Source organism: Cynocephalus volans, chromosome 4, assembly GCF_027409185.1.
Source record: "Cynocephalus volans isolate mCynVol1 chromosome 4, mCynVol1.pri, whole genome shotgun sequence".
NCBI classification, from domain to species: Eukaryota; Metazoa; Chordata; class Mammalia; order Dermoptera; family Cynocephalidae; genus Cynocephalus; species Cynocephalus volans.
The window spans coordinates 97,187,226-97,214,774 of record NC_084463.1 but is presented as its reverse complement, the minus strand read 5'-3'; the positions used below and the strand labels follow the sequence as shown (position 1 = coordinate 97,214,774).

The 27,549-nt window shown below is 38.8% G+C and overlaps 1 protein-coding gene and 1 long non-coding RNA gene across 2 annotated transcripts in view; one reads left to right on the top strand and one right to left on the bottom strand.

Moving 5' to 3' along the window:
* Positions 1–3,720: 3,720 nt before the first annotated feature.
* Positions 3,721–21,606, bottom strand: CLNS1A (chloride nucleotide-sensitive channel 1A). Its single transcript, XM_063093811.1, has 7 exons — positions 21,399–21,606; positions 15,472–15,608; positions 12,703–12,804; positions 11,949–12,056; positions 10,271–10,444; positions 7,046–7,135; positions 3,721–4,470 (listed from the first exon to the last, which is right to left on the bottom strand). The coding sequence occupies exons 1-6, from the start codon at positions 21,521–21,523 to the stop codon at positions 7,068–7,070; spliced, it is 714 nt and encodes a 237-aa protein (XP_062949881.1). The 5' UTR covers positions 21,524–21,606; the 3' UTR covers positions 3,721–4,470; positions 7,046–7,067.
* A 109-nt stretch (positions 21,607–21,715) lies between these two features.
* Positions 21,716–27,549, top strand: part of LOC134375715 (uncharacterized) — a 28,939-nt gene continuing 23,105 nt past the window's right edge. Inside the window, exon 1 of the long non-coding RNA XR_010023411.1 lies at positions 21,716–22,133. This is a non-coding gene — a long non-coding RNA (uncharacterized LOC134375715). The remainder of the gene's footprint in view (positions 22,134–27,549) is intronic.

The following is a 27,549-nucleotide window of genomic DNA, read 5'->3' as shown; positions in this document are numbered from 1 at the left end:
TGCTGTCTCACGCTCTACAACACTACTAATGATATTTCTTCTTGATTAATACCCACAAAGATGATCCTTCCAATGTCTTGGCCTCTGAGTTCTCTGGCTCTTTCCTGTGATAATTGTCTTCTACTCTACCTTAGCTGCAACTTTGATCATAACCTTGAACTTGTCACTACCAATAACTGAAACTTCTAAGACCTCAAACACCTCACTTTCCAACCACTGACCCATTTTCCAGATCCCTCACTGCAGAACCCCATCTCCAGTGATGTTTTGACCCTATGGGGAATGTCTGTCCATTGATACCACCACCTTTCCACATCTCCCACCTCTCTAAAGTACTCTCTTTCTCCTTAAGCCAATCATCACACACATGCTTACATACATTCGTTAACTCCCTTGCTTTTCTATCTCATCACACTCACATGGCTTAGACACAACCTGATTAAATACAACTGCTTATTCCATGCCTGCACACATGCAACAGAACATAATCCCCCCCCCTTTTTTTTTCCCAAAGGATTTGGGGTTGCAGTAGACAGCTATAAATTTTTTGCAAGCCAGCAGCTAAGCATCCTTCCTATTTGGGGTAATTCACCACTGTCAGAATCTGGGTGGGGCAGTGCCCTTCCACTATGGAAGCTGAAAGGGCCAGGTACTCTTGCCTCTCACAACTAAGGCACACAGTACCAACCAGAACTTTGAATCTTGAGTGTGGTGACTCAAAGATAGGGGGACAATTAAGAAATCAGTCTAACAGCAGCAGGGGAATCACATCTTATGTAAACCACTCCTAGTTTCTAATGTTTTTATGAGCATGGTTTATTTCAGCTTTCCTATCCATTTTGTAAGCTACCAGATAGCCTTTTAATAAATATTTTCTGCTTAGGCTAGCCAAATTTGGATTTATTTACAAGCAGAATTTGGGCCAATACAGGATCATAATTTTAGGCACATAAATTGCTGCACTATCCTCGTATTTACACTATATACCATATAGGCTTAACTGGCTTATTTTGGGGGAATATGTATTTGCTTTTCATCCTAATTCTGTCAGCTATCTACTGCTGCTACTGATATGCCTGATGCAACCACCCTTTTTCCTTTCTAACCTGTTGTATGCCTAGAAACTAGATCCTCAAGTACCTGTTTGCAAAGCAAAAGTAGAGACTTGCAGTGAAGGCCTGAGAAAAATGCACAGATTTCATGTCTACTTTAATTGCTTAGTAGATTTTTAAACTTCAAGCTTCTCTGATGTATTCAAAGTGGTAGGTTAATGTTATATTTGTAGTTTCTTCTTTCCGTTATGAAAAAAGTTACTATTATTGGTAATAATTAACATCAATTGAGCTATTTCCTAGGCACTGTTGTTCTAAGTGCTTTACATGTATTAGTAATTCATATAATCTCCAAAATAATACTAAAAAAGATCCTAAGAAGTATCTGTTACACTGTATATGTTATTAGTTATTTAGCCTTCTTATCCACACAGTATCTATCTCATATTTTATCTTTTTAAAATTAAGAACAAAATTTTAACCAGGTTCGCTGCTTTCTCAAGTTTTTTTCATTTCTCATCTGAAGTCATGAAGTCTCCCAAATTAGATAATGGTTTTATTCATGTACATTTGAACAGAGTGAGATGTTAGTAAAAATATGTTCCATCTAGATTCATCCATTCTAGAAATACTTTTAAAATAAAATTTACATGAGAATTAGCTATACAGTAGTAGCTTAGTAATTAGCTATTGCTGAAATCCTAGATATATCAAACTCTAAATATCTATTATCTCTGAACAATAACTAATCACGTCTTTTAAAAAGAAAGAATTATATATTATGATCATCTGTGCATGATCTCTCGCCCTTATTAATACTGAGGAAGATCCCAACAGAATCTCAAAATACATAACCTATAAGGATTTAAACAAGCTTATTTGAAAAGTGTACATATGTGACAAACTAATCTGAGGGAGGAGGAAATCCATGGGGTATTTAATATTATAATGTTTTTTGAATGACAGAACCTAGAACACAACAACTAACCCTAGCCTTTAAGGATATTTTAGATGGCTCACATTTTGAGGGGGGAGGGGGAATGTCTATGCCTTTAAAGTTTCTCTACCTCAAGAACATGCAAGCAAAACAATTCTGGCAACACTAAAGTTAAGCTCAAATAGAATCAATAAATGTTGGTATCAGAGTCCAAGTATAAATCTGTAATTGCAAATCAGCCTTATAAATACCCAAGAGTCCGTGAAAACTAAAAATTGAGTTGATAAATATAAGAAATTACTCCTGATTTAAGCAGAAGCAGCAGAAATCCCTTGAAATGTGTTAAATCCTTGCCTTACTAAATACTTGCTTTTCAATATGAACTTTTTAAAAAAGTCTAACCTGATCTTTTTTCTCACCTTCTCCTATTCTCTCAAAGCTATGGATGCAACTGTCTATTATTACAGAATGTTACAGTTGAATCTTTGAAAGTCATTTAGTTTAATCCCCTCGTTTACAGATAAGGAAATAGGCCCAGAGTGTTTAAACATCTTGTCTGTTAAGCCAGAACTAGATGCTTGGTCTCCTGCCTCTTTGTCTACTGGATTAGCCATAATACCAGGCTGACCACAGCAACACCAACAGGAAACAGAGTGCACAGAATCTAATCTCCTCAACATTCTGTTATCACAGCACTCTATGCTTCACTGAAAGCAAAGATCATAAATTTTTTCCTTTCAAGAAATTCAAATGGAATTTCTAAAGTCACCCCATGAAAATATCCTGTTTACTGAAGAATGGATAAACTTCTAGGATAGAATTATGGGTGCTGCTGAGATCAGAAGCAGAGAAATTTGGGAACTTCTGTTGCTGTCCATTGAAATTTTGACATTGAAAACACCGCAGCAAAAAAAGAATTTGCTTCCTTTCAGCAGCTGGTAGATGGTAAGGCTATATGGCATTTTGTAGCATAGGCTTAAAAAATCACAGCTCACTATGTATATGACTTTAAGCGAGTTACTTTACCTCTCTCTATAATTCAGTTTTTTCATCTATAAAATGGGTTAATATAAGTATCTATACCTCATAAGGTAGTTAAGAATATTATAATGCATAATATGTGTAAAGAACCCAGGAGACAGTGGCTGGTACAGAGAGGGTCTCAGTAAATTTTAGTTTCCATTTCCAAGTGGCTCTTTTACTTGCCTACTGTAATAGCTTCAGAATATATTAGAGTCTGGTTAGCAAAAGGAAAATTAGTTTTCAGTCTGCTTTGCAGAATGAGGGACAGGAGACTAAGACAAAGTACTGAAAAGAACACTAGGCTGAGTGGTGTCAAATATGAGTTTAGTCACTAGCCAAGTGAATCTGAATAGCTTGTCTAACCATATTTTTAATGCCCTATAATGATATCAAAGCCCAAGTATAAATCTGTAATCACAAATCAGCTTTATAAATACCCAAGTGTCCACGAAAACTAAAAATTGAGTTGATAAGCATAAGAAATTACTCCTGATTCAAGCAGAAGCAGAAATGCCTTGAAATGTGTTAAATCCTTGCACTAAATACTTTCCAGAAGCTCAACTATATACTTTCTTAATTTCATCTTCATGTTCTCAACAAAAGTGAAGAAAAATAAGACCAACAAAATTCTCATTTTTTTTGCCAGCATTAACTTTTTAAAAAAACATTTCTCATTAATGGTTTTAGTCAAGAATGACAGCACAGTAATATAGAAAACTTAGATTTATTTGTTATACTATTACAAAAACAAAACAATTATCATTTGAAGTACTCTGAGGACTTCATCCCAGTTTCATTTGTTCTGTTACAGAAACTAACCTAAGAGGCTGGAAATTAAAAGGTATAACCTAAGAGGTTATAACAGCCTAGACCAGTGAAACATAGTGAAAGGAGCAAAAGCTAGTCAGAAGTACTTGTGTTAGTGGTAGTGTGTGGCTGGGCTGTTTCTGAAGAGGCTACGTAGAGATGCCTGAATTAATGTGGGCCCCAAATTAGTAAAAGACTCTTGCCCTGTGGAGAATAAGCAGAGGCTAGGATTCCTCTGAGATCTCTTTGTTTTTCTTTTTAGGGTTAACAATATCCTTGGGCCTCACAGAGGTGTATCTTAACTTCAGCCTCTCTCTTTCCACTCAGTCCACTACATTTCACCACATAGGCCTGCTGGCTTACAGAAGATGCACACAGTGAAGGCAGGAATTATAGGCCTACTCAGAGGGTACCTAGACACAGAAGGTTTGGGGGCAAATGATAAACTACAAATACCTTCTTGGTTAAGTTAATTCACCTTTGTTAATAAAAGTCATAGTTTCTTCTGCTGGTGACAACTTGCTGTCTCAGTATACTTTATCTCAAGAAAGAACTGGTTCAGGTGAGTTTTGGAGAAGGAAAAAGACTTTCATCAACCCCACTCCAGAGTGGAAGAGGAACCAAGTTCTCTCCTACAGCTATGAGCAAAATCTGAAAAACAAAAGGTTTACATGTTTATAATAAAAACAGCTATTATTTATTGAATGCCTAATCAAGAGTGCCAGGAGACTGGATGCTTAGATATATTACACCTCAATCTTTGCGACAACCTGCCAAGTCGTTATTATCATCCCCATTTTACAGATGAGGAAACTGAGGATTACAGAAGTTATATGCCTTGTCCAGAGGCACATAGCCAGTCCATGGTAGAGTCGTAATTCCACTATTCATGTGCCTTCCCCTTCACTCACCTAATTATCCATTATCTTGAAATGATTAATGGTTGCATAAACACTCTAATTATTCCCTTTTCATTCATTAAAGGCACATACAATTGTAAATGATTAAAAATTCACAGACATTGTTTGGAAATCAGGTCAATTATCCAAATGAAGAATATGTTTAAACTTTATGAATAAAATACTTCTCTGCCACTGAGCTCTAGCATAAAATAAACAAAAAACAAGCCTTCGGGCTCATTAGAAAGTTTGTAGCTATTTTATGGATATTTCACCATTACAAAGAATTCTAAGAATTCTTGCCAGGGATTGCAAAAACATCCCATTTGTATAACCATTAGTGACACACCAAATGAGTTTCTCATGAACCTTATTAATAAAGTGGTAGGTGTTCTCTCTATGGTCTATTCTTCAAGAAGAAATATGTGAAAGCCAGAACCTGTTTTCCAGTTTCAATAAAACAGTTACTTAAGTATCACTGAACTGAAAAAAAAAATCAACATGCTACAAAGAACATGATGAGAAACAAGCAAAGAAGACTTAAGTTGCTATCAAAAGATTTCCCATGAAGTAGAATAGTACAATTATTGAATCTGGAACTGTGAGAGATAAAATTAAAGTTAACAGAACTCCAGCAATATGAACACATGATTTTAAGAGACACTGCTGATTTTAGACTATATGGCTACCAATGGCAGAACTGTGAGGAATGAGATATAAATCAGAACTCTAAGAGGTTATTTTCTGATAGTTCCACTTGCAGGATTTGAGAAGTAGAGATCCAATATCACAATTCATGGTTAGTATAAGAGGCAATGTTATACAATGACAATAACTTGGAAGGTAACTGGAACTTTAAAAGGATGGTTTCCCATATAAAACGAAACAGGGTATGGGAATTAAAACTTTTAACAGGAGAAAAAGCCAATGATTACCAAAGGTTTAGAACTAAAATCTATACAAGAACAAAACAGAATTTTGAAATATTTATCACAGCAGGGAATAACTAGGGATCTCACAACCTAATTGGATGATTAACAGAGGTAGAAGACTCAAGTCAAAATATATAAATCTCGCCACGCTATTACTATATGCTTTAATACAATAAAAGGACCTGAATAGCAGTGGCATTTCAAAGATGCAAAGACAGCCAGTATTCAAGAAAATAATACTAAAAGGTCACAGGTAGGACCTCTGTAGGGGGGGAAAGAGGAAGAAGAATTCAACAATGTGAAAATCAGGGCTGGCTTGTGGCTCACTCGGGAGAGTGTGGTGCTGATAACACCAAGGCCACAGGTTCAGATCCCTATATAGGGATGGCTGGTCAGCTCACATGGGAGAGCATGGTGCTGACAACACCAAATCAAGGGTTAAGATCCCCTTACCGGTCATCTTTTAAAAAAACAAAAACAAACAAACAAACAAAAAACAATGTGAAAATCGTACAGCTTATAAAAGGAAGGACTACTATGACTATTAGTCCTAGTTCTGCATGACCTTCAGTTATTATCTAACATACAGTTGAACTACACAGGCTGGCAAAGGACAATACATTTCTCAGACTAGCAAGGTAGCAAATAAAAATTTAGGGAGAAACTTCAGGCAAAGCTCATGGGAATGTCAGAGGAGAGAAAACTGGCAGACAGTGCCTATGTTGCCATGAAAAACAGGCAGGAAACAACTTAGAAAATGATAGCTTTTGGACAACTATACATAGACTTGTTATGGTTTGGTAAATCAGCCTTGAACAATAAGGTGCCTAGGACCTTTGTCCCCGGTTATTTTCAAGAGGAAAACTGATACCAGATTATGATTAAAGGCTTAAACTCAGCTTGGAATTACTTGTACTTCCTCCCTAAGCTGAAAAGCAGTGAGTTATAGCAAATCTCTGCTTTGTGTTTTCTGATGAACACGTTAGGGTTTCAAACATTACAAGTGAGAAAAGGTGACTAAAGAACAGACTAGGACATGATCTCAGATTCTACTGCTCCCACCTGAGCCAACCTGAGAGGTCTCCATTTCTGTACAAATGACTAATATCATTCTCATAAGTTCACTGAAGCTGAGTCTGTGTCTTATTCTTCTATGTACTCTCAATGCCTAGTGCATGTTTGGCATGTGGTAAGTATACAGTAAATGTTAAACTGAACTATTTACAGACTTTGATTTCTTAGGGAAAAAAATATGATTTTTCCATAACTTTATAAATGGATATAACATGTTTCCAGGCTACTAATTATATAGAGCTGTCTTTAATTATGAAAATAAAATAAATAATTTCACATGATTTTCATGCTCAGTGACAAGGGAGAAAATAAACTACTCACCTTAACACAGCATAAATCATTTTCAGTGATCAACATCTGCATCCTCAAACTGTCCAGCAACTGTTGGCGTGGTATCTACCTCCATCCCATCTGAACAAAAAATTTAATTGCTGAGCAATACTTTACTGAACACCTGCACCAGCCAGCCGCCAACCTCCCCCGCAAAATAACAAAAACCCCCCACTTTACCAAACACTTCAGATAGGTAGAGTCAATTTATAACTTCGACCAAAAGGAAGCTAGTGCCCTCTGCTGGTAAGAGTTGCTATTTTGTTTTCTTTAGGAACAAAGTGAGAAAGGAAAATGCTACTTGTGGATTTAGGCCAAGTTAAAATCAGTCTATACATTTAATATTTACTTTGTAAATTCTCAAACCTCAACACTAAAAGAACTCTTGGTAGGAACTTTCAAATGCAGGAAGTATAGTATTTACTATTAGACTATTTTATTAAGGTATGTGGTCCTACCCTCACAAAACTTACAACAGAATTCAAAAGAAAAGGCAAAATTAGTAGAGTGCTCTTCACTTATCTCTCTGTTCTTTACATCACATTGAATAAAAGGTTGAGGATGAGGAATAAAATAAGAGGATGAGGAAAAAAAAAGCCCTGTGGAAAGAGTTGTCTATAGCTGCTTTCTCTACTTCCTCACCTCCCATTCACCTCTCAATTCTCCAGCCCACCACAAAGTGGCTCCTGCCCACAGCCCCTTGGCACCCCATCACCTGGACATACAAACGTAACACATCTAAAATTAATTCATCTTTCTATATAAAAAATGCTTCCAAACAGTCTTGCTAAAGGGTACTTCTTTTCTGCCCAAACCAGAGCTCCTACCATGTTTCTAACTTCTGTTGTTTCTACCTCCTACATCTCTCAAATCTGCCAGGGCTTTTGATATTCATTGCTACTACCTAATTCAGACCACTATCTCTTATCTAATTTAATACATAAGTCACATAACAGAGTTTCTCTTCTTTCCTCCAGTATTTTTCCTTTCCAAACCGTTTTCCACATCGCAACCAGTCATCTTCTGAAACACAAAACTAAAATTCTTCAATATTTCTCACTGACCTAAGGGTGATATTCAAATTCTTTAACACAGTTTTCAAGTTCCTCTAAGACACAATTCCACCTTTATCTGTACCATTAACAACTACCCTTCATATCCAAAGTTTCAGACATAATGAACTACTTTCAGTTCCCCAATGCTGAATAGTGTTTTGAAACTCTGCATATGACTAATCACTTTACCTGACTCTTTCCCCAACCTGTGTGCAAACCCCGCCCCCCTTCATCTGGGTTACTTCTATACATCTTTCAGATCCTGGCTTAGATGTCAGTTACTCTATGAAACTTGAAGCTTTCCCTGACTATCCAGGCTGGGTGAAAGGCCCAGCCCCTAAGATTCCACAGCTTCCCAAGCATCTCCTATATCTCAGTGCTGTATCTAAAGGTACTGTTAACTTACTTTTCTCTTCCCTAGAATATGTCATCGATATGAAGACAATAACCTCATCTATCTTGAGCACTGTCTCTGGCGCAGTAGCTTAATACCTCTTACATAAATGAGCACGTGAAGACAGCATGTATTTAAATGGCAAAAAGAATGATGTGGGTACTTAGGACAGAGGATGGAGAATGGCATAGGCCAAAGAAGTTTTATATACAGGAAACTCCAATGTAATAATGAGGCTTATGAATAAAAGTCCAAAAAATCTCACTTTACCAAAAAGTATATGTGATCTTAAAATTGTTTGCTATACAACATTACACAGGAATTTTACAATTAAAAAAATGCTATGTGCATAGACATTGATCACAGCATTACGAGAGAAAGTTAAATGTACCAATAAAAGAAAAACTATGGTAAGCCTCTTTAAGAATATTCTGCAGTCGCTAAAAATTAGAAGTGTTAAAACTTCGTAGCAACAGAAATACATGTATATTAAAAACATATAAAATGTAAGAAGTGCTTATAAAAGTGGCCGGTATATTATTTTTTGCATATTACTAACTTAATCCTCTTACCACTTATTAGCTGTTTGACCCCTCAGTTTCCTTATCTGTAAAATGGGAACCATAACTGCATTCACTACACAGGGTTCTTAGAAGGATTAAATGAGTAAATATGTGTGATGTGCTTAAACCAGGGTCTAGAACATAATAACCATTATCTAAGTACTTTATTGAGGGTAGTAGGAACAAGACTGGAGACACTTGGGGCAAAGACAGGGTTTACTCTTTAGAGTCAGAACTATATGGTGGGCATCAGGAAATCACTAAGGGGACATCCTTATATAGCGATGACTTTAAAAAGTGTTCTCAGAAGATTAGTGAACTGGAGGAAAGGATGATAGAGAAATTTACTACCGTAAATGCACACATACGCAATTGGTTCTGTTTCTCTGGAGAACCCTAATAGAAGGGGGAAACTTGGACACAGACGGAAGACAATGTGAAGAAATAGGGAGAAGACAGCCATCTACAAGACAAGAAGAGAGGCTTGAAACACAGCCCTCAGAGGGAATCAGCACTAGACTTCTAGTCTCCAGAACTATGAGACAAACTTCTATTATTGATCAAGCCACACAGCCTATAGTACTTTCTTATGACAGCCTTAGGAAACTAATACAGATATACAACAGAAAATTGATAGTAGAGATCTCTCAGTTAGAACTGTACTTGGTTTTTTAAAATATTTCTTCTTTGCATGTGCACATTAAAAAATTTTTTGACTATGAACACAGACTATTTTTGCAGTTAGGAAAAAAAAAATCACTAAAAATAAAATTACAGAAGACTCCCCATTCTATGTAATTCTAAATTTGCTTCCTATACTATAAAAGAGTTAATTCTGAGATTTCTCTCAGAGTTTCCCAAAGAACTTATATGTCTCTCCATGACTTCCCTTATTGCCCAAATGCCCACTTGACTGTTCACACTTAAAAGGGGCATGGCTGGTTAGCTCACTCTGTGGAGTGTGGTGCTGATAACACCAAAGGTCAAGGGTCCGGATCCCCAGTACTGGCCAGCCACCAAAAAAACCAAAACAAACAAACAAAAAGGAGAGAAGGGGAGTGAGGGAGGGGGGGAGAGCGGGGGAGGGGGGGAGTGAGGGAGGGAGGGAGGGGGAGGGGTAATGGGAGAGGGAGAGGGAGAGAGAGAGAGAGACAGAGACAGAGACAGAGACAGAGACAGAGACAGAGAGAGAAAGGATACTCACCTTCATAATCTCTTACTGAATCTTCTGTCCGGACCCCAGCCATATTATACTGGCTGCTCACAGACTGAGAAAGCATTCCTTCTAATCTCTCCAATGTGGCCTGGCCTTCTGCTGTTAAATGGGATAATCCTTCTTCATAGGTATAAAATGTAGGGATATCCCCCTGCCCTTGTTCTAAACAAATAGAAAATATTTAAGCTATTTATAAAAACGAGATGGGCTGGCCAGTTAGCTCAGTTGGTTGCAGCATGTTGCTGATAACACCAAGGTCCAGGGTTCGATCCTTGTACCAGCCAGCCACAAAAAATAAAAACTAAAAAAAAATAGAAAAGCAAGATGGATAATCAACAACGCATTTGTTGAAGAGAAGGTACAGTACAAACAGGCTTCCAGGAAAATACTTTTCAATGTTCATTTACACACATATATGAGGGTACTTCAAAAAGTTCATGGAAGAATAGAATGAAAAGATAACACGAATCCTTCCACGAACTTTTTGAAGTACCCTACCCTACAGGCCACTATTGGAGATAGAGATACAAAGAAAACGTCCTTACCCTCTAGGATGAGAAGGGATTCCAAGAGATAATGAGCCAGTAAATAGCAATTCCCAAAGAACCACATGTCCAGAGACTAGAAGGAAAGAAGGTTGTTCCTAACTAAGGCCAGGAAGTCCTATATTATCCCAAGATGGGAATTTTACAGGTAAGCGCAAATTGATTTGGTATTAGTGTGTACTGAAGATTTTTTTCTGATTAAAATACATGCTCCTGGGAGAGGGGGAAAGGGAGAGATTGGACAAGGGGCATAAAGAATAAGTACAATTTGTAACAATATGCATACTAGTAATATTGATTTGATCAACATATGTCAACATTGAATCCCAAAAATATGTATAATCAATTATGATTCAATAAAAAAAATAAATAAATAAAATAAATAAAATAAAATACATGTTTCTTTTAAAAACTCACAAATTCTGGAAAATACATCAATTATAAATGAGGCTATATTTAGGTATGTGAAAAATCCCAGAAATGAGTTTGTCTCAGGCCAGGAAATGAGTACATATGGAGGAAAGGGCTTTGGATACAAAGACTAGTGTGCATAGACCAATAGGGAAAAGAAAAGAGAACCGCAGACACCTGAGGTTACAAAGATTCTACTAGGCTTGTGACTGCATTCTGGTCTTGGGAGGCAACAGGAAATATTCTTGGATAAATGATGTACAGATCTGGGAAAAAGACATGACCTTGAGAGTGAGCTGTTTGAAGAAATATGTCAAATAAAGATATAAATGATCCGGGTTCGCAAGGGGTGAAGAGAGAAGGCTTGTTCTCCAGGGGCGGCTGCTTCAGCTTAAAACACTTTTCCTAACTACCCACTTTTCTATCTATCATTTTCTTTCCTTCCATCTGTCTCTATTTATCCATTTTCTCCCCCAATAATCTCTATTTTTTTACCCTCAAGCTTGGAAAGACCATAAATTTCCCCAATTTGTCTGCTGTAAAGGGCTCAGACATAAAGTGTCATTCACTTTTAATAATAATCACACCCTATTGGGTGACGGAGATATAAAGAACTATAATCCCCTATCCCAGGTAAAAGTAAAAGCTTAAAATTGAAACACTAAAACAAACAAACAAACAAAAACACTACAAAAATCCCTTTCACTAACCATGTGCTTCCACATCATATTCTTCTCCATCGTAATCATCTGAATCTTCATCCTCAGGATCTGGATGCAAGGCCTGGCATTCACACATTGCAGTGAACATTGCCTCCACTGAACAAAAAAATTCAATTTTAACTAAGAGTTTTTTTCAGTGTTTAATAAAATTTGTAATGAAAGTAACCATCAGTGAAAATAAATGTAATGGATAGATAAGAGGCACACTAGGGTCACAATATTTACAAAAACCTGCCAAATTCGAATTAAGATCAATCCTGAAAGTGCTTGAGGCAATGAACAAGTCACAAAATAATAAGAGTTCATTTTGAGACACTGAGAACTCTTCATGACTGATTAGATTTTCTGAGAAAAATAGGGTCAAAAGTCCTGGTCAGACTGCTGGTCTCAGGGTGAAGCCATTCTCAGCTGTCCTGCCATCTTCCATCTTGGAATTGCTGTGACTCCTCTGCCATCCATCAACTGAGATTCACAGGCAACAGAATCAATCAGTACAACTAAATAGAATTCTCCATTCACAAAATATACCAGCTAACATGGTATCTACAATACTTTCTCTACATTCACAACCTTTGATATTAACCGGTATCCTATCCTCGATGATATTACATATGCTAAAATGAAGAAAAAGCAATAGAATGGAGGTAACAAAGGTAAGGCTGAGAAGTGTGTGTGAGTGTGTGTTAATGGAGGGAAAGCTTGGTACATAAAGGGAAAAGAGCCAATGCTACAGAACACTCACAGGCTGATTTATCAGTAGGCACAAATCTAAATTCAGTAATAGGTTCAACATCATCATCACTGTCTTCCTCTTCTTCATCAGCAACAGATTCTTTTGAGTCTTCTAGAGAAGGAACAAAAATAACTTTTTAATGATGTTGTTATTTGACTTAAAAAAAAAAATAAAGCCTTAGAGAATTTCATAAAGGATGCTTATTGATATATCTGAGTACTGCAATTCAATTTTTACCTCCAATTATAGTTATTTTTGAGCTATAAAAGGCTCTGGATAGAGGCTTCACAGGGCCCTTAGGATTCCAGAGCCCCTGAGGAGCCATTGTAGGGGTGAGAACACCCAAATAGTCAGGGCTCTAACAAGAATAGTTCCATTGTCATCTGCTTCTACCTTTCACCTTGAAACAAAAGCTTCAGCAACAGTCTGTAAACAACTGATGTGATTCATCACCAGTGATTTACAGACAACAAAGCTAAAGCCCATAATAGTTAACTGACTCAACAGATACACACAAGGAATTTGTACACTAGTGTTACTGAAGTATAACATGTACTAGTAAAAATATAAAAAATTACTTAGTTCACAAAAAAGAAGATAGATTGAATCTGGCCATACTATGTTTTATAAATAGACAGCAGTTAAAATGAATAACTGTGATCTATATGTATCAACACAGGTAGATTTAAAAAATACAGGGGCTGGCTGGTTAGCTCAGTTGGTTACAGTGCAGCCTTATAACACCAACGACATAGGTTCAGATCCCCAAACCGGCCAGCTAGTGGAAAAAATACAACTGGGCTGGCTAGTTAGCTCAGCTGGTTAGAGCATGGTGCTGATAACACCAAGGTCCAGAGTTTGATCCCTGTACTGGTCAGATGGAGAAAAAAAATATATATATATGTGTGTGTGTGTGTGTACATGCACAAGAGGGAGCCTCCAGTTTGGGAACCCAATATACTCTAATTTTCTGGATGAAATTCAGGCTCAAAGAAATGAAATGACTTGCCTAGCAAGTTAACAATAGCCTCCTTATTCAGTGAGCTTTTCCCCTTTAACTAGTATTTATTCAAATCCCACCTCTCTAGGCTTTTTCTTGACATGCACCTTTGCCCAGTACCAATGCCTGACACTACGTGGGGCATTTCACACCAACATTTGGAATTGACTGACAAGAGTACCTCGAGGTTTTTGCAATTCTATGAATGAATGAATGCTTTAAACTAAACACAACACATAATACTCTTAGTTATAAAATCACAGCTGCATTTGCTTAGATGGAGAGTGAACTTTGTGTCTAATACCTCATTAGGAATTCTTAATACACCCAAAGTCAACAGCCTTTTACTTTTCCTCATTCTTGTTTTCAAACTTCACTAGATTTTTATGTCTTTGAACCCTTACCAGTAGCAAGAATTTGAAATCTTATAACAAAAATATTTTCAGATAGCTAAATCAGTCATCACCACTTTATGAAGAAGGGCTTGCCAAAAGTCCTAAAAATTACGAAATAATTAATGTTACAAATGAATATAAATGATCATACATCTGAAACCATATTAAAGTCCCAATTTTTTGAAATTTAATGTTCAGATAGAAAATTATTTTCTCAACATATAAATGAAGGAAAACATCACAAATTGAATTTAAAGTCAATTGATAAGGGGGGGCCAGCCGGTGGCTCACTCGGGAGAGTGCGGTGCTAATAACACCAAGGCCCCGGGTTCGGATCCCATATACGGATGGCCGGTTCGCTCACTGGGTGAGCGTGGTGCTGACCACACCAAGTCAAGGGTTAAGATCCCCTTACCGGTCATCTTTAAAAAAAAAAAAAAAAAAAAAAAAAAAAAGTCAATTGATAAGGAACAAATTTAGCACACAAAGATTAACATCCTTAATGCATAAAAAACTCTTAAAAATGAATTAGAAAAATCTTAACAGAAATTTGGTGAAGGACATGATCAGACAAGTCACACACCCCAAAGAAACACACGCAGCTAATAAAAACATTCTAAGATGTTCTTGCAGGTGGGGGTGACGGCCCATGGCCCCAGCCTCAGGACCCTAGGTGTGCTCTGCTGCTTGCCTGGTTGTGGGTGGGGTCCAAAATCCCAATTTGAAGGAGTTATTACTTAACAGGCAAACTCATGGGAATGTCTCTTATACAATAATTTGAAGAAAAGCAACCCATTATTTTAAAAGCAAACAATTTCACTAGATTTTTATGAATCTCCAATTCTTTGTTGTGGGGGTCAGTCGCGCGCATTGCAGGATGTTTACTGGTATCCTTAGCGTCTAACTAGCAGATGGCAGTAGCACCCCTCTTTCCTTCAATCAAAATGTCACTGCTAAATATGGAGGGATGGCGAGGTGAGTAGAGGCCACAAAATATCCCCCCTAAACCTCCCCTACCCCCATTGAGAAACAATACTATAACAAAAAGTATACCGATCCAAGCCTTTAAGGGTGACTTTATGAAGCGAAAGAGACAATATACAGTTAAATTCAAGAGGAAAAAGTAGAAATAAATATTCACAGTAACTGAAGAATTCTCAGTGCAAATATGCAGAAAATAAAAGGCAGATACACACAAAATGAGTGTCCATCATAACAACTTCAAGTGTCCAAACTGTTTTACTGTGCTGAAATTTTGCTTAGTAAACTATTATCCAAAGTGGGCCAATAGCTTGAATATTACATTGATTATTAACAAAGACTGCTTTTTAAAATATAATTTGCTACCAAAGGAAGCACTAGACTAAATGACACCATACATACCTCCAAATTTGGCATTCACCATAACATACAAATGCTCTTGCGGATAGGCATTTAGGTCCCTGGACACTGCATGTATACTAATAGTGGGGTATTCCAGTGAGAATCCTAATCCAGAGCCATCTAACCAAGACAGGCGGCTGAAAAACAAGTTTTAAGTAGATTATTTTTAGAAAATAAATCCTAATTTAATGTTACAAAAGTTTACAAAGGTTCAGCATGCAGTTTTACGCATATGAGTAAATTCAAGCTTACTGTTTAGAAATATTTCTAAAACAAGAAAATTCAGCAGCAGGAACTGAATTTTCATTAAGACCAATTCTGTCACGGTCTCTTTTCTTCTAACTATAAATTCAAACAGATTTGAAATTGAATTTTTCTAAGTCACATGTGTGTTTCTATGCTTTCTATGCTTATTCTTATTCGTTTGAAATGTATTCAGGTGCCCTCTTTGCTTCTGAAAATCCTCCTCTGCTAGTTAAGTCCCAGCTCATCCAAGAGGCCTCCTTTCAACTACTCCAGTCCATAAGGATCTCTTTTTCTAAATCACACTTATGCTCAGTAACATACCATTTAGTGCTTACCTCTATGATAATGAATCTTCTATAAGGGTACTTCAAAAAGTTCATGAAAAGATTCATATTACCTTTTAATTCTACTTTTCCACGAACTTTGTAAAGTCCCCACGTGTATACCCTGACAATGTGAACTACCTGACAGCAGAACCTGTCACATTTCTTTATTTAATTCTTCAAAACCATTAGCATAGTGCTCAGGAGGTAAGTATGCAACAAATACTTGGTAATCACTAACTTCTCCACTAATCCTACAATAAATGACATACACAAGAAACGGCTGTAGTAACACCACAAGTCAGAAAATGATTATACCTTGAAAGACAAACTCTATGAAGTCTTTTGTTTATTCTGCAGCTTTAAAGACAAAGCCAAGAGAAGCTAGGTCTAGTTTTCCCTCAAATGTGGTTAAATGCAAGTATTTTATTGGTATAACAAAGGAAACATATCACCAAAATCAGTATGCTGAGTTTTGAGTAGGAGCTGGCCATGTTTTTGTGTTTGTTTTGTGGCTGGCCAGTATGGGAATCTGAACTGGGTGGCTATGGAATCATTTTTGGTATGATGAAATAGCCATAGGAGCTGGCTAATTTCTTGGTAATACAGTCATGTGCCGCATAATGACGTTCTGGTCAATGACAGACTACATATACAACAGTGGTTCCATAAGATTGAAATGGCTATATCATATAGTTTAGGTATGTAGTAGGCTATACCATCTAGGATTGTGTAAGTACATTCTATGATGTTCACACAAATCACCTAATGATATATTTCTCAGAATGTATCCCTGTCATTAAGCAACTCATGATTGTACTTCACCTGTCTGGAACTGCACAACTTAGCAGAACAAAAGAAGCAAAAAGATCCTGACAAAGCCACAAAACATATCAATGCAATAAAAGTTAATGCAACATAGTGGTTGCCTAGGGCTAGAAGGAAATAGGAAATGGCTGCTAATGGACACCTGTTTCTTTTGGGGGCAATGAGAATATTCTAAAATTGATTGTGGTGATAGTTACACAGCTCTGTAAATAGACTAAAAGCCATTGAATTGTACACTTTAAATGGATAGATTGCATGCTATGTGAATTACCTAAATAAAGCTATTATTAAAAAAAGAGGTTAATGCAATAATACCGCAGTATCATTCTATTTTCTATACAATTTTAACAAGCCTGGCTGTTTAATTTCTAACCAAGCAAAAACAAAAGTAAAACAGGAGAACCTAGGACTTCCTTGGGCAGGAACAATGACAGCCTGGCAGTCTGAGAACATTCACGTTCAGTATAAAGGGAGATGGACTTTACACCTCAGTCCCTCTACAATAAATCAATGTCTAAAAGCATAATACAAGTGTGTGACACACAATCCTCAGTTATCAAAAGCACTATCAAAAGCAAAGGCAGAATATTAGACTGTGGTGATAACTGCACAACTCTGTAAATATACTAAAACTTACTTAATTGTACACTTAAAAAAAAGCAAAAGCAAGAAAATATGCACTGGGTCATTTGGAAGGATTTCCATCCAACATGCTTATTAAAACAAGAAAATCAAGGGTTTGTATCCCCATACCAGACAGCCACCAAAAAAAAAAAAAAGAAAAGAAAAAGAAAAAAAAACCTGGAAGGCTTAGAAGTGACAAATCTTAAAGAGCTTAATGCTATAAAAGCTCTAGAAAGTATTTTTCAGAATGACTCATCCCCACTGGTTCCAAAGAAACAAATCTTATTATGTAGCTAGCCTGCATGCTATACACACCTTTCCAGTCCACTGCTTTCCTGTTAACGTGGAGATGAAACAGTGCTCAAGTATCGCCAGTCCCCTACTAAAACCATACTTAAAACAAATAAACTGCGTTTTTCTCACCTCAGTTCAGAAACAAACATCCCAAATTTGGGTGCCCAAAATAATTTCAAATATCCAGAGCCACAAAACTTTAATGACTCAACTGAGAGATGGAAAAACTGAAATCTAAACATAGAATCAGTGCCTATCAAATTATGGCCTTTACTTTAAGCACATAATTACTCTGTAGTTCCTTACTGCTGACAGAACACACATGCTGCCTCAGCACAATATTTCCTATGGAGCTCTCATAATTATACACAGTACATGGAAATGGATTCTGCACTCTACAGGACAGAAGCAAGTTCTATACTTAAAAGTAACACTTACTTGATAATGAAGTTTTTATTTTTATTTCCCTTTCTATACATTCTACAAGAAAAGCCCTTAAAAACCAAAGTATCAGGCCGGCCTGTGGCGCACTCGGGAGAGTGCAGCGCTTGGGAGCACAGTAGCGCTCCCGCCGCGGGTTCGGATCCTATATAGGAATGGCCGGTGCACTCACTGGCTGAGCGCGGTGCAGACGACACCACCCCAAGGGTTGCGATCCCCTTATCGGTCACAAAAAGACCAAAAAAAAAAAAAAATCTAATTAACCATGAGTCACAAAAGAGAAAGACAAGAATTAGAAATCCAGTAAATATGTAGAAAAAATGTTTTGCTAAACTCTCACTCTAATGCTTTAATACAAGTATGATCAGTGTCTTTTATTCCAGGCATGGGGTGAAAAACAGGACAGGAAGTTAAAAGAAGTCTTTTTCTTTTAAAAGATGACCGGTAAGGGGATCTTAACCCTTGACTTCATGTTGTCAGCACCACGCTCACCCAGTGAGCAAACCGGCCATCCCTATATGGGATCCGAATCATGGCCTTGGTGTTAGCACCACACTCTCCCGAGTGAGCCACAGGCCGGCCCCAAAAGAGGTATTGAATTTGGGTTGGCTTATGTGGTTTAAAATTAATTTTGGAATGATATACAAAAAAGCACTATTTCTAAGTTTAAATTACCTACTTGAAATTTAATTACTTATTTTATTTTCCTTATTTTAAACAATTTTAAATTATTCATGTCTCTATACCTTCCTTATTTGAATAAAAAGCCAACTTCCTACGAAAACTAAGCTCTGAAAATAAACCTGAGAGTTCTAAATCTCTTGATACACATCTGAGAAGTTACCTACCTAAAACCAAATCTGACACTTTCCCTCTTTGCCTAAAACCCTTACAGTCTCCCCAAAGCCTAAGGGCTATAAAGCCAAGCTCAAGGCAGGCTCCTTCTCCAGTTTTATTATCTCTTTCCACTCTTTCTCCCTCATTCCCTCAGGTGAAGAACTGCTAGACTGTCTCTCTCTATATACGTAAAATACACACACACATATATCCTGGCACACAAAATATTGTTTCTCACTCTTGTCTCTGAGCATCTTGTTTTTCTAGTCAGACAACGTCCTCCTAACTCCACCCCATTCACCTGGCTGTTAGTCACTCATCACATCCTCCAGGAAGCCTTCCTGGTTTGTTGAGACCTTAATTCTATCATGACTTGGAAATGCTAGGTGAGAAAGGAAAGGGGGAAGAGAAAGGAGGTGAGGCTAACAATGAGTAAAGAGGGATGAATAAAACTGTCCAAGTACTGGTAATAGTCTTCTTAACCTGGAGAGTGAATACACAGGTGTTGGTTTAATTATAATTCCTTTAACCATACATATATAACATCATCTTTTTTGTGTGTATATCTTACCAAAAAAAAGTTTCTTAGAAAGAAATGTAAGAGATTTGTTAGTGAAAAGCTAAAATAGATAAGAATTTTTTTAAAACACGTAAGTACTTAAAAGGAGTTATACTTCCTGAGTGTGATAATTGTATTGTGATAATACAGGATAATGTCCTAGTTCTTTGGAGATATATGCTAAAGTATTTACAGGTGAAGTGAAAACATGTCTGCAACTCTCAAATGGCTCAGAAAAAAAAAAGATAAATATGGCAAAATGTTAATTAGTGAATCTTGTGAAGAGTATGTTGGTATTAATTCATGACACTTGCAACTTTTCTTTAAAATGCAAAAACAAATACAGGACTGTCCCCCCAAAAGGGGTTATATTATAGAAAAAAGCACCAATATTCAGAGATGCCATGAAGGAAAAAGAATTGTGTAGAAACTAAGAATATCCGAATGCTCCACCATCCACCACTTAAAAAAACTACTCTCCTCAAGATCAAAGATTTCCTTGTCAATACCTAATAGATGATTTTCAGATTTTGTTATTTGACTACTCCTTCCTCTGTTCTCAAGTCTCTTCTTCCATGACCCAACTCCTAACGTAGATGTATTTCCAAGATTGTACCTTTAGCCCTCTTCTTTCCTGGGGTATCTAATCCATTCCATGAATATATGCTAATACTTACTCTAATGACTTCCAAATCTCTACCACACTTATATGTCCAACTACTCCACACATGTCCTGACTAAGCTCATTGTCTGCCTGTCACACCAAACTCGCTTTTCCTCCCATCCATATTTCCAATCTCAGTGACTAGCCAAAAAGCCTAAGGTTTGTTCAATGTCTAAATTCCCCTAAAAGGCAGGGGTTCTTTACAGTTTTTTTGTGCCCTGGACCCTGTAGTAGGCAGAATTTTGGCGCCTATGACCTTCATCTCCTGGTGTCATACCTGTGAATACGTTATGTTACATGGGAAAAGGAGCTTTGTACATGTAATTAAGGTTATTAATCAGTTGACAGTAAAATAGGGAGATTATCCTAGATTATCTAGGTGGGCCCAATGTAATCACATGAGCTCCTAAAAGCAGAGAATTTTCTCTGGTTGTAGACGGACAAGAAGGACGCAGTGTTCATTGTTGGCTTGAAGACGAAGGGACGCATGTCAAGGAAACAGGGATCTCGGTTCTACAACCGTAATATTTAAGACTGTGAAAGTAAAAGTGCTCCAGGTGGCCAAATAAAAGGGCAATTCCTTCCAGAACCCAAAAATGGAAGTCAGATACCTGTGGATAGGACCCCAGCTGGCATGGGGTTGAGAATGTTCCTCTCCCCACCCTCACCTACAAAAGAAAACCTACACTCCTAAAACAAACTTTCGAAATCCTCCACAATCTGCTCTAAACCTATATATCCTGAGCAGGGGAACACCTCCTGCACCTGTTGATCCGGAAAAACAGGCACATCGAAGACACTCAGGGTCTGGAAACTGACACCTTAAAACAAGACCGTCAACGACGCACGCGCTAGACCTCCAGGAAGGAGCACAATCCCTGAGGGGAAATTCCGGCTGAAGATGAGAGAAAGGAAGGCTCCGGGGGGTGAGGGGGGGGGAGTGCGAGGCGGGATGCGAGAACAATCACGATTTCGTCCCAACAGAGGCATCCCGGAGGCGACGCAGAGCACGCGCTCCCCCTCCCAGCAGCCCCCAGCTCCTTCGAATCGCCTGCGCCAGCAAGGAGGAAGGCGGCGCGCAGGAGGCCGGCGCTGGGAACACGGACCCTACCTCTCAGCGATGTAAAGGGTGCCGGTGCCGAGGCCCTTCCCATTCAGCACAGCCTCGGTGTCTGGCTGCTGCTGCCGGAGCCCCTCAGCTGGCCCGGGCGGCGGGAAAATTTTGAGGAAGCTCATTGCATCAGGGAGCGTAAGAAGCTCAGGGCCGGAGGAAGCTGAGGAACAGCAATCCCAACTCGCTGCAGCCCGCCCCGGAAGAGGCGGTAATCGCCCCGGAAGAACAACCAATTCTGCAGGGGAATTTGAGCGCGCCATCGACAATAGAGACGAGACGTTCTAGGAAATGAGCTCGGAGGTCTGTGAAGATCTGGCCGAGTTTGTCACGTGACACCTGTCCCCGCGCTCTCCTTCGCCATTTCCGAGACTCTAGGCTCGAATAACCGAGTGTTCTCCGGGACGTGCTATTTCAAGGTCCAATTTCAAGCATCGTTGTGAGAGAAGAAGCACAAGAAATATTAGTATTCCTTTTTCTACAAGAGAAAAAACAAAGGTCTGAGACATGGAGTCCCTGCCTGAGGATGCACAGGAAGTAGAGACCACATCATCTAGAGGTCAGAGGTCTTTCAACTCGCTTCACGGTTCTTCTCGCCTGCTCCCGCTTCACCCAGGCCTGTTCACATCTCAGGTTTACCCAGCCGTGCACTAGACATCAGTCTGGGTCCTGACACCGCTCTAGTGCAAGAGTCACGTATCCCCCGGTGTCGGGCGAGCAAACGAGCACAAGGAGGTAATTAACGCAGGGTGAAGAGCTGGCATCAGTAAGGAGATGGGGCGCCGAAGGGAAAAGAGTGAATCCACCAGATTTGGGACCAGACATTCAAGAGCAAAGTAGTAAGATCAATAAAGACTTAGAAAATAGTCATAAAAGTGGCCAAAGTTAACCGAGCGTTATGTTCCAGGCACCGTTCTAGGTACTTCACCCGTATTATCTTTTCATTTACTCTTTACTACAAATATATGAAGAAGTTATTATTATTGACCTAGTTTTACAGGTAAGAGACCTGAGGCATTAAACTCAAGAGCAAGAGTTTGGCCGTGAGAAACCGTAAGTCAGTCTCTCTAGGCTCTGCTTTTCTTACCTGTAAAATTAGTATGATGGTAACCTATGCGGGAAGACTGTTGAGGCTGGAGGACGGGACATGTGTGGTAGTTTTATTTTTGTCTTTCCAACAGTTAGGGTAGGGTTAGATTTCTAAACTAGATTAGTTTTTTGGTAGTCAGACTGGAGGAGGGGCACAGGAAGAGTATTAAGGTATTAGTTGTTGCCATAGTATAGATGAGAAAGTGGCAGTAAGGATGGAGAAGGGGACACATTCTACAGCTTAAGGTAAAGTCCTCAGAATTTTGAGATAGATTGCTGGGAAGGTGGTTGTGAAGGTGAAGACGAGGAGGAATGAAACAAAGATTATTTCTGAATTTCCAGCTTAAGTGATTCAGTGGGTGCTGGCTCATTTCTCCAAGTTGGAGAATCCAAGCGGAGAAGGAAGTTTTGAGTAGCTACAAAAATCTAATTTGGGAACTAACAAGTTTGAGGTTTCCCAAAGGACATCTATACGTGGCTGGCTATTTAGCAAAGCAGCCAGTGCTTTGCTCGGAAATGAAATCCCCTACATAATACTGGGAGAAAATAGGCTAAAACCAGTATAATAATTTCATATCCACTTGACCTAGTTTTCATTGTGTCATTTTAAAAAAAATGACCACTGTTAGGTGAAACATTTTATCCAAGTTTATAACTAAAGGAAAGTAGCTCTTCAAGCATCTGTTAGTGTCAGGCTCAGAGAAGGCACTTAAGCAAATATATGTCAAAGCAAACCAGGGCATGTCACCAAAAATTTAAAGGAAAGGAGGAATTGTGCCTTCTGCATTTTATATAAATTCTTGTGAATAACATAATCAGTAGGCACTTGATAAATCTCACATTCGTACAGAGTTTTACTTTTAAAAAAATGCTTTTCTCACCCATTATCTTCTTTGATCTTTACAGTAATTCTGTGAGGTAGGAAGGGTAGCTGTTATTATGCCTATTTATAAACAATAGAGGGGCGACCCCGTGTCTCACTCGGGAGAGTGTGGCTTTGGGAGCGCACAGGCGCTCCTGCCGTGGGTTCGGATCCTATATAGGGATGGCCTGTGTGCTCACTGGCTGAGCGCGGTGCGGGCGACACCAAGCCAAGGGTTGCGATCCCCTTACTGGTCACACACACAAAAAAAAACAATAGAAATTTATTTCTGATAGTTGTGGAGCCTAGGAAGTCCAAGATCAAGGTGCTGGCAGGTTCATTCTCTGATGAGGGCTGGCACTGTCTGCTTCCAAGAAGGTACCTTGTTGCTGTATCACATGGCAGAAGGGCAAAAGGGACAAACAGTTCCCTCATACCTCTTTTATAAGGTCATTAATCTCATTAATGAGGGTTCTGCCCTCATGACTTAATTGTCTCCAAAAGGCTCCTCCCCTCTTAATACTATCACGTTGGTGATTAAGTTTAAACATATGAATATTATGAGGACACATCAGAACATAGTAGCAGAATTCCTGCTTTCATCATGGGAGTCTGGAATTCTAGTATGGACTAGGCCAAGAGTACCTACGTGACCAAGCACTGAATCTATAATAAGCTTTGTAGTACACTACATTTCATACATGTCATAACTTGTTGCTGGGGGTATTAACCAGGCACATTCTGTGTTACTCCACTGGGTCCTCTGGACTTTGATTGCACCCCATGCACTATTTCCCTTTGTTGATGTAGCTTTGTATCTTTTCACTGTAATAATACAAATAGCATGAGTATGACTATATTCTGAGTCCTATGAGGCCTCCTAGGGAATCATCGATCCTGAAAGTTGTATTGAAGATCCTGATGCAGTAGGTGTCAAAAATTGGGATTTGCTAGACTGACACTAACTCAATGAAATGTGGCCAAAGCATTGTTTAGGAAAAGGAAGGATGAAAAGATGGGGTATGATGAACTTTTGGTGCCTGAGTGGCTATGTTTTTTGTTTGTTTGTTTTGTGGTTGGCCGGTAGGGGAATCTGAACTGGGTGGCATGGAATCATCTATGGTATGATATACCAGCTGAGGCTGCTGTTTGCTGTGAGGAGTGAAAGTTATCTGTGGAATTTCTCTAAAAGATAGGTCCAACTCCAAGAGAATTGGCTCACTGGATTTCCTTGCTGCTTTTGGCTGTTCTGGCTAAAGTGGGGGCAGGGAAAAAGGTTAAATTGGTGCCCACGGCTGGAGCAAAATTTTAGACGACCAGAGGGGGGGAAAAAGAAAATCACTCCAACTCCTTCTTTAACTTAGATGCGCCATTGCTGCAGCAGACCCTCCAACCCCACTCCTTGTGTTCTAGCCAGGATCTTCCCTGGCAGCTCTAATGTTAACCCTGTAAGTGCTGAATTTACTGCTAGAGTTTCACAATGAAGGGAAAAATACGGTATAAACAATATGGCTTCTTATTCTGTGGCTATTGCATCTGGATGTATAAAAATTGACATAAAATTTAATAAGCTTGTTATTTCATAAATGCTAGAGGAAAAGCTGCAAAGAAAATGTGTTAGTGAAATAGAATTTCCATGCTTTTGGAGGCACATTAGAATTTAAGCTCACTGAGAATTGGAAACAGAACAATACTCCATCTCTATAACTGTTGGTTTTTACGATGATTTTTATTTATTGGAGCTTCAGGAAAAAGGGAGACAACATGAAAAGACAAGCAACCTCCAAATAGTGATACTGAATTGGAGTTTTCAAAAGCAGTTTTTAATTTGGTAATGAGCTCTTATGAAATTAGATATGACCCTTAAGAGACAGATGATTTTCTAGCCTGATGTGCATATTTTTAAGTGGGTCAATTTGGATTATAAGACAAATAAGACAAAAAGGGCCTAATAAAGTCTTGCTTGTCACTTAGATTTGGAACACAGTTTTCTGGTTCTGAAGCATATTGACTTTGCTGGTGCTGAAGAAAAGCTACTGGCTTTTATGTCATCCTGAATTCACAGATCCTAATCGCTGGGACCTGACTCTGTTAAAACCAGATACTGTCTGCTGTTGGCTCTTTTAGCCTCAACAGGAGCTGTGCTCAACTGAAAGCAGATATAAGCTCAAAAATAGCTCCTCCACTCAGGGAACATTGTAGATTTAGGACACCCCTTTGTGGGCCATAAACTGTGAAAACATCGTGGATACTGGCTGGTTCATCTGGGTCACTTGCAAATACCTACGGGAAAGTGCTTATTCTCTGATGGGAACATCTGAAATTGAACTGCTCATCGTGTCTGTGTTTTGTATGCAGACACTGATTGCATTACTAACTTGTGATTCCTGCCAAAAGCTGCAGGTTGGGGGAGGGCACATCACAAGGAGTGTGACCCCTCTTCCTCTCTGACAGATCAGACTCTTGACCCCTTCTCAGAAATATTTCACTACTGTGGACTTGTGCTTGACTTCCTGAATTACTTGCAGTTTGCAGCAGTGGACTGATACCCTGACTGTACTTCTCTCATCTTTCTTTTGGTACACAAACTTAAGTGCAGTTTGATTGTTAAATGCAGCTGTCTCCAGAAAGGCTAGGTTTTTCTGGGATGCTCACTGGAAAATAATCAAGACGAAAGGGATAAGAGATTATGTAAAACAATTTTGAAAATGTGTGTAACTTCAGGATGTTGTCCTGACCAACTTCTGAACATGATGTGTCTTTCTGGTTAAGTTGTATAAAAATATTTTTCTGTGAAAATTCTACTGTTCCCTCTTACATACAACCCTTCCAGATAAGAGGTGTGGGTAAGAGTATGGGAGGAAAAAATGTAAGGTTTTGATCACTGAATGGAACACACTGATTTTGTAACAATGGGGAATAACAAAGCTCTGGCACCTAGGGAAGCATGGGGGGATAGTGGGGTGGTGAGAAGGGGATTAATGATCTTGTTTTTCAGAACTGTTTCTGGAAGCTTTCCCTTCTTCTTGAACAAAAACCTCCCATGCTGCCTTTCCAAGCTGCTTTGAACATCTTTAATTCAAACTGACTCCTGAGCCTGTGGTCACAACTGATAGAACTGACTGTGAGACAGCAAGGGTGGCCCTCGCTCCTGTACTTTGCATGCAGAACACTTACAGATGTCATCCACATTCATGAGACTGATGAATTGATGTCATGGACAAGCAAAGCTGTTTGGAACTGACTTCAGTACTTCTGAAACCAAGAATCGAACTAAATTATTTCATGGGCCGGCCCGTGGCTCACTCGGTAGAGTGCGGTGCTGATAACACCAAGGCCCCGGGTTCGGATCCCATATACGGATGGCCGGTTCGCTCACTGGCTGAGTGTGGTGCTGACAACACCAAGTCAAGGGTTAAGATCCCCTTACCGGTCATCTAATAAAAAAAAAAAAAAAAAAAAAAAAAAAAACTAAATTATTTCAGAATGAACTGGGAACCCTAGGGCTAGAGGCCCATGGTGGGAGGCCATGGGGGGGCCCTGTTAACCTGTACTGCCTAATTTATGTACTGTTTGAAGTGCCTTAATGATTGCAAACTTTGTTTCCAGAGGTACCATGTACTGTCAATGGGAACGTATTTTTCTTGTGCATGTACCCTGTCAGTATCACAACACTGCCTCAGCCCTGGAAGGAGGCATTCAGGTCAGCTTCAATTTAGTTTAGAACCCCTAAAGAGGGTAACTGAAGTCAGTATTATGGTTTGGTCTCACCCTGCTGTACGGAGCCCTACTGATAATTTTGCTCTAAGGATACCTTAGACAAGAGCCAAGGGGATGGATTGTGCAGAAAACAGTTATCATATGAGGCCTGAGAATAGTTATCCATAGAAGGGGCCTGCTTGTTAGGTTGGCCTTTACTAGCGCCTGGGAATTTTGATTTTAAGAGGGTTGCTGCCACCTTACCTAATAAGAGTGGCTTACTATGCTTAAATTATTTGTACAACCAATGTGGTTTATGTTGAACACATGATTTCCTTCTGGGGGTCTGGAATTTTGGTCTTTGATCCATTTTGAGTTCATTTTCTGCATATGGCATAAGGTAGGGGTCTAACTTCATTCTTTTGCATGTGGATGTCCAGTTTACCCAACAGCTTTTGTTGAAAAACTGTCTTTTCCCCATTGAATGGTCTTGGCACCCTT

Excerpts from the sequence above, each read along its gene's own strand:
- CLNS1A (XM_063093811.1), bottom strand. The coding sequence starts at position 21,523 with ATGAGCTTCCTCAAAATTTTCCCGCCGCCCGGGCCAGCTGAGGGGCTC. Across the intron at positions 12,057-12,702 it reads GCCTACTGATAAATCAGCCT|TGGAGGCAATGTTCACTGCA; the intron begins GTGAGTGTTCTG and ends TTTTTTGTTCAG. Across the intron at positions 7,136-10,270 it reads TTCAGTAAGAGATTATGAAG|ATGGGATGGAGGTAGATACC; the intron begins GTGAGTATCCTT and ends TTTTTTGTTCAG.